The 7986-nt window shown below is 39.8% G+C and overlaps 1 protein-coding gene across 1 annotated transcript; it reads right to left on the reverse strand.

The window, feature by feature from the left end:
- Nucleotides 1-2191: 2191 nt before the first annotated feature.
- On the reverse strand, nucleotides 2192-3364 carry LOC143602584 (uncharacterized). The gene has a single exon (XM_077079643.1). It carries the CDS (start codon nucleotides 3362-3364, stop codon nucleotides 2192-2194), a length of 1173 nt encoding a protein of 390 aa, XP_076935758.1.
- Between the last annotated feature and the right edge of the window lie 4622 nt (nucleotides 3365-7986).

A 7986-nucleotide genomic window follows, 5' to 3' on the forward strand; every position in this document is an offset into this window, starting at 1 on the left:
AGAGGATTAGGCATGATTTGATAGACCTAAACCTCTCTGAGGACATGGTTGAGGATAGGAATTCGTGGGGAAGTAGAATTAAAGTTAAGGATTTTTAGAGAGAATTGAATACCTTAGGGCTTAGACTTAACTTATTTAGGTCACATACCATAATGGTATTTCCCTTACATATATTATTATTATTATTATAATTATTATTAGCTTTTATATAGCTGTTAAACTGTGATCTTACTATTATTATTATTATTATTAATATTATTATAATCAGTAGTAGTTTTTATATAACTGTTAAACTTTGATTTCCTTTATTTTGCTTCATACACATGTACTTAGAGCCGAGGGTCTCTCTGGAAGCCACCTATTTATTCCTTTGGATAGAGGTACGGTGTGCCTACATCCCACCCTCCCCAGACTCTACTTATAGCTTTGCTGTCAGTGGGATTTTACTGGGCATGATTGATTGATTGATTGATAATATAATATAATATAATATAATATAATATAATATAATATAATATAATATAATATAATATAATATAATATAATATAATATAATAAAAACAAAACAATGTGGAGTAAACTTACGTAACGCGTATCGTGGAGTAAACCTCCAGTGTCAGCTCTCGGTGAGCTGATAGTGGCATACTGAAGCATCGGCTCCAGGGCGTATCCTGTCCAATGTACTCAGCCGCCCACTGGTGCGCGTCACAGGACTCCAAAAACGACCAGGAAATAATCGTGCTGGGAAACGGGTGCATATGGCATAGGCGAATGTATCGTCTGTGGGCGTCCGAACCCTCAGCGAACTGCATATGAGGGTAGGTGAGCAACACGTCGTTGCCCTTGGGGGGTCCGCGGCCCCGCCCCTGGCCCTGGCCCTGCTCGAGCTGCTCGAGCTCGTGCTCAATCTCGTCGTCCACAAACTATAATAATAAAAAATAATAATAATTAAAACAATAAATAGTAATAATAATATTTACAACAAATAATAATAATAATTATAATAATGATAATAATTATAATAAATATTATTAATAATATTTATAACAAATAATAATAATTATTATAATAAAATATTAATAATAACAATAAATACTAATAATAAATATTATTAATAATATTTATAACAAATAATAATAATAAGTATAATAATAATAATTATAATAAAAATAATAATAATAATAATAAATACTAGATAATAAAATTTATAATAATATTAATAATAATATTTATAATAATATTAATATTAATAATAATATTATTATTATTATTAATAAACGGAAAAAAAAATTATATCAGACGCGACGTATAGAGGTATACACCGCGTCTGACAGTCCAGGTAAAATTGTCGGCCGGACTCCGGCCGACAATTTTATCCATCCAAACAACATAATCAACACATATTAATCATCATGTTAACCTAATCATCATCACTAATATAATATTAAAAAATTACCTCCATATCGTGTCGGTGTCGGTGTCGGGTGAAATCTCGTCGGCTCGTTTGGTATTCTGGTCTCCGTCCGATATAGGCTCGTGTGTGGATGCTCGGTCGTTCGCGCGGGAGTTTTGAAATTTGAAAGTAGGCGTCTGAGCAGGCGTCTGCTAATAATATGGGGTCCTAGACGCCACGTATAGGCCTATACGTGACGTCTTAGGCCTAAGTCTGGTAGCTGAGCAGACGTCTGCTGATATAAGGGGTCCTAGACACCACGTATAGGTTTATACGTGGCGTCTGAGGCCTATTTTTTTATTTAATTATCATTATATATTAGTATTTATTATTTATTAGTTATTAATATTAATATTAATTTGTTATTTAGTTATTATTATTTATTATTATTATTATTGTTTTTATTAATTTTATTATTTTTTTTATATTATTTAGTTATTAATGTTAATATTAGTTTGTTATTTAATTATTGTTATTTATTATTATTAAAATTATTGTTATTTATTATTTAATATTTATTATTATTATATACTTTTTTGTCCATTGATACTATGTCTTCTAGAAGCTGTCTAGATCTACGTTAGAGGATTCCCTTCGCCAACCATGGCGTATATCTTCGTACTCCTTCAAACGTTGTCCGAACCGTGTTTTCCATTCGAGCGTCGCCGGTACGGCACTTCTTTTCCAATTAGGGTTTGGCCTAGGCATTGGGAAATCCCCTACCAGGTTTATATATATCTAGTGATCACCTCCCCAGTTAGCGATGCCTATAACCTGTGGGTCCGGAACCAAGTCAAAACCGATTCTCAATGGGAAGTAAGATTCGGTCTGATTGCCAACTAGGTTGACTAACACACACGTGTATGTCTGAGCAGCCACGTGCCCGTTACCGGGTAAGCTGAACCAACGACTCGGCGGCGCCGGTTTGACCGTGTTGTAGTACGGAATGTTGGAATGAACCCAGCCGTACAATCTGTCATCCTCTTTGTTGAACATCACCCTCCACCACCCTTCGTTCGTTTCCAGCTCGTTCTCCATCGCCCGCCTAATATCCGGCCAAACTTTCACATGTATCCCCAAACCCACTGCAATTGATCGAAAACCGCAGTTACCGTCTGGGCGTACGTTTTTGATGTCTGCGAAGAACGGCTGGGCCCAGCTAGGAATGACGCTCCTAAACGTTTCTATCGCCGGTACTTGCGCAGGCGAAACTATCAAAGGAAACCCGAGGTGAGCACCCGTAGATCGTCCACGAGGAGTTTTAAACCGCGACGCTGATTGGGACAACGAACGAGTCAGCGAGGATGGGGAGGGGTTTTCTTGGCTGGGCCCTTGTGACGAGGATGGGTTGTAGGAGCTGTGTCTGGGGAGATCTGGAGCGGGGGTGTATGCGCTGTGCCTCGGGGGATCTGGTTTTTTGGGACGCCCCTGAGGATCCTCTATTTTTTCTGGCTCCTTCTTTTTAAATCTCCCTAGAATAGCAGACAAGAGCCTGGCGAAAAAACTTTTCTTTTGATTAGGGTCATCTATGGACGATAGCGTATCTGTGATGTCCCGTAGACCTGCTGCGTAGTCTGGCTCTTCGTTCGGTGGACAGGCTGGATCAAAATTAAGCCTCCTCCAAAACGGGTCAACATCCTCTATTGGGATACACGTGTCGTTAACTATGTATCCCTCAATCCGACAGGCACATGGCAGCCCCGAAGACGAATACAAATGGTGGTCACATGAAGCGCCGCCGTCACGCATCTTGTGTATCAACCCATACTCATTCACAAGTAGACCCAGAGCGTGAATCGACACCCTGTTTATTAGCTTCTTCAACCAGACGTGCTGTCGATGTCCTTCCATGACCTTCGAGCGGGAGGCTTCAAAAGATTTACCGATTTCTTTCATCTGCGAGTTGACCATTTTAAGGATTTGCCTGGAAATTGTGTCGAGCGAGTTGTTGCTTTCGTTGACGTACCTTTTCAGATTTGCGTGCTGGCTCTCAAATCGGTTCGTCGTAGTTTCGCCGTAGTTTTGGCGTTCGTCGATCCAGCAGGCTACAAACTTGTGTTTGTATGGATCCAGCCAGCTCTTGCGAATGTATTGCCAGACCTCTGAAAAATAAAAGGAAACGTTATTAACACGTATGTTTAGGCTATTAAAAACTGTCAGGTGATATGAAGGACTCACCGGCTCTATCGTCCCGTATCAAATGACGCTCCATGTTGAGGCGACGGTGGTCGTACACCTGAATCATCGGCGACTGATACAGGACCTTCCACCAGTACGCAAAGTCCGTCCCCATTTCCGTGCTATATAGACCCTTAAATTTTCTCCTTATATTATCGGATATGTGCCACCTGCATAAATTTTTGGTGGCATTAGGGAAGACTGCGTCGCATGCGTTCATGAGGGCCTGGTCTGCATCAGTCAGGATCACGCGTGGCTCCATACAGTCGTAGAGCATTTGTTTAAGTTTCTCCAGAGCCCAGCCGAAGTTCCTCTGCCGTTCCCTGATCACAAACGCGGCGGCGATACAAAACGACTGTGATGTCGAGGTCACACCGATAAACTGAACCAACGGCCAGTCGTACATGTTGGTGTTGTACATTGTGTCAACCATCAGCACCTCGGGGAACGCACGCCACATCTTATGCGACTTACTATGACAGAAGAAAATTTCCTCCGACCTGTCGTCGGTATCACTCTCCCGGGTATAGAACGTGAAACTGTTGCCTGCGAGAAAGTTTTCTAGCGCCTGCATTGGATGAAATAAAACTTTGCCAAATATTACAAGCACGACAAGTACACATTAAAACTACAAGTGTTTTGAACTACCTTCATAGGGGTGTCTCCTAGTAGCCCATCCCTCCTAATCTTGGCGGTGTGGTTGTATATATCTTTTAATGCAGGTTGCACACCGGGAAACTTTTCGCGGAGGGCTGCTTCGATTTCTTGCGGCTTCACGCCGGCCCTGTGTAAACTCTCAACCATATCCAGCTGGTCGGTGTTCATTTTTCTAAAAGACGCACACTCCTCCTCGAATTCAACGGGATCGTGGTTGTGAGTCTCGTTTACCACTTGAACCCTCCAACATGCACCCCTCGAGTCGTACCTGCCCAGGATCTTAAACGGACAGCATTTTTTGATGCTGCCGGTACTTCTCACCGTCGCCTTTATTTTGGGTTCGCCTCCATGATTGCATGCAAGGTCCACGGTGTTTTTCCTTGACCGCTAGACCACAACAACAAACCCATGTTCTCGTCCTCTAACTTTTGCCCATTTCTCCAGCTACTCGCGGCTCTCAAAAATCTAAAACAGTTTTACGCTAATTCTTAAGCCGTTTATTAAATAACATACAAACAAATAATATTAACTTAAACAAAACACACGGTGTCTTACAGCATCTGTTTTATATGAAACCTTCACCTCGCGTATGTAGTCGTCATCGTACCCATCTTCGTTATTTGGGTTTGGCCCGGCATAATCATTTCGCCCGTGGTGCGATGAAGACTCGGTTCCATAAAACGGATCATTTGCTACTGGTGGCTGGTACGATGACGTAGCCTGACCTCCGTAATCCGACCAGGCGACAGATGACGGGTACGAAAGCTGTCTACCGTAATCCGACACGAAGTACTCCTACCATACATAAATTAGAAATTCAAACAACAGTGCCAGTGGTAATAATTAATAATAATAATAATAATACCTATAATAATATAAAATATAATATTTTAATAATAAATAAGAATATTAAAATAATAATAAGATAACCGTATATTTACAAAAAGACTGTATAACAAAACCTGGTTCAAGTTTGGCAAGCCCGGTGAGCCAGTGTTACCATAAAACTGTTCGAGCTGGGTATCATACCCGACATACTCCTAACAAAACGTAATGCAGTATGTGTTAGTAAAAAAAAACTACCAAATTCATACTAAATACATATATAACGAAACCTGGTTCAAGTCGGGTAACCACGACGTGCCAGGCTTATCGTTAGCAGCGTAACCCGGGTCCTCCCATGGAAATAAATGGTTAAACCAAGACATTCTGGGTATATATAGTACAAATGTTGTATTGTTTTTCGTTGAACGATGAAACATAGTCCAACAACAACATTTATAATAAAGAAAGGAAAGGAGGGAAAGGAAGGGAGCCGGCCTCCAATAATTCAGCAACATCAATACGCCACGTATAGGTCTATACGTGGCGTCTAAGGTACGAGTTGACAACCTAGCCCAGCCTTTGCAGGGCAGGTTGTAATCAGACTAAGACGTCACGTATAGACCTATACGCGGCATCTTATTCATAAAAAGACGCCGCGTAAAGGTCTATACGCGGCAGATAGGGGAGCTTTTCTAGAAAAACCCACCAGCTTGTCTTGTTATGTTTTTTGTTTTTTTTTCTTCTCTTTTTTTTTGTTATTTATTGTTATTTATAATTATTATTATTAATATTATTTTAATTATGAATAATATATTATTATTCACAATTCGGCAAAGCGTGTTCAGTAAAAGACCTTATATGGGAAAATTGACATTGCAAAACGACCATTCAATTTATTGGCTGCTATCGTTATGGACATCTTGAATCAGTTACGGTGATTACCTTGGGAAAAACTAACAGTGCCAAACGAACCCTTTCTTGGATGCTCTCGGTATCGACACCTCAAATCCGCCTCTTCGATATCTTCAAACTCCAACGCTCTTGACCTTCGGCCACCACCGACAACCGTAGTTGTGTTCACTCAAACACATATCAGTCGTCACTAAGCTTAAGTTTAGGCTTGTTATTAGTTTTATTTTTAGTTATGGGTATTCTAAGTTGTTCATGTTGCGTATATTAAAGAATTATCGGCTTTTATATATACGTATATATATAGTAGATGTGCGGTATAAGAATTCATTGCGTCGAGATAACCAGCACCAGATCGAGACGCTAGTTTGATGAGTTTCAATCTCTCGGATCCGCGGTATACGTTAACGGCATCGAGAATGTGAGCCTATATTTTGGACAGATAAGTGGGAATTCGGTCGTTGCTCCAGTTCAACGAGCACCAGACTGAGATATTAGCCGGGACCTACCTGAACCGGTTGACACGTATACTGATGTGGATTTAGGCTCCGTGCTGCGCTGATATTAACACGTTTGCATAATACACAATGAAAGCACAAACTCAAACAACAATCCATACAACAGCAATTCTCTTCAACGACCAGTCAAACAAGAAGAAGAGAAAAATAACGAAGACAATTGCTATTGTATGGATTGTTGTTTGAGTTTGTGCTTTCATTGTGTATTATGCAAACGTGTCCACGAATGCTGTAAACATACGTGTTAATATCCGGGGTCAGCACCGAACCTAAACCCACGTCTGCATACTTGTCAACCGGTTCAGCTAAGTGCGAACTAATATCTCAATCTGGTGCTCGTTATGTTGGAGCAATGACCGAATTTCCACCTATCTGTCCAAAGTAGGGGCTCCCGTTCTCGCTGCCGTTAGCGGATACCGCGGATCCGAGAGATTCAAACTCATCAAACTAACGTCTCGATCCGGTGCTGGTTATCACGACGCAATGAATTCTTATACCGCACATATACTATATACATATACGTATATATAAAAGCCGATAATTCTTTAATATACGCAACATGAACAACTTAGAATACCCCCAACTAAAAATAAAACTAATAACAAGCCTAAGTTTAGGCTTGGTGACGACTGATATGTGTTCGAGTGAACATAACTACGGTTGTCGGTGGTGACCGGCGGTCAAGACCGTTAGAGTTTGAGAAAATCGAAGAGTCAGATTTGAGATGTCGATAACGAAAGCAGCCAAGAAATTAAAAGTTCGTTTGGAAATGCCAGTTTTCCCAAGTAAGCCACTGTAACTGTGACATTCGTCAATTTCGGGGTCTTGTTTGTATTCGTTTTTGTATTTGTTTATTATGTAAACCGACCCGATTTGTAAACCGAAGATTATGTTATAATCAAAATGATGGATTTATGTTACAATATTGTTTCACACTTGTTGGGTCTTGAAAACATCCTACTTTATTTTTATTTTTGTTTATTTATTTATTTTTTTATTATTTTTTTTGTTGTTTTGTGTTTTTGTCTTGATCTATTTTGCATGAAAACTCTTGTGTCTCACACCCATATTTGACCACCAACATTACCCTATATATACACCACCTTTCCTCTTCATTTTCCCTTGCTACAACTCCAAAAAAAAAACAAACTCTCTCAAACATCAAAGATTCAAGGTTATCTTCTTAAGTGTTCTTGAAGGTTTTTAGTCTTTCATCTTAATTAGTTTATGTAGCCTTATTAATACTTGTTTTTGGTTGTGCAACATATATATAATATACACCCCTTGTTTACCTTTGGTAGTTACTTCTCCGATTCCAGTCGGTGAGGTTTCGGACCTCATAAGGCAAAGCTTCATGGAGGACTTCGTGTCCTTGATATATATACATCTATATAACTTGTTCATACATATTAATCTTGCTTATTTTAGTTTGTTGGTCATGTTTAC

The sequence above is a fragment of the Bidens hawaiensis genome, unplaced genomic scaffold (genome assembly GCF_021521415.1).
Source record: "Bidens hawaiensis isolate Kalapana, Puna unplaced genomic scaffold, B.hawaiensis_p1.1 tig00059185_1, whole genome shotgun sequence".
In the NCBI taxonomy this organism is placed as follows: domain Eukaryota; kingdom Viridiplantae; phylum Streptophyta; class Magnoliopsida; order Asterales; family Asteraceae; genus Bidens; species Bidens hawaiensis.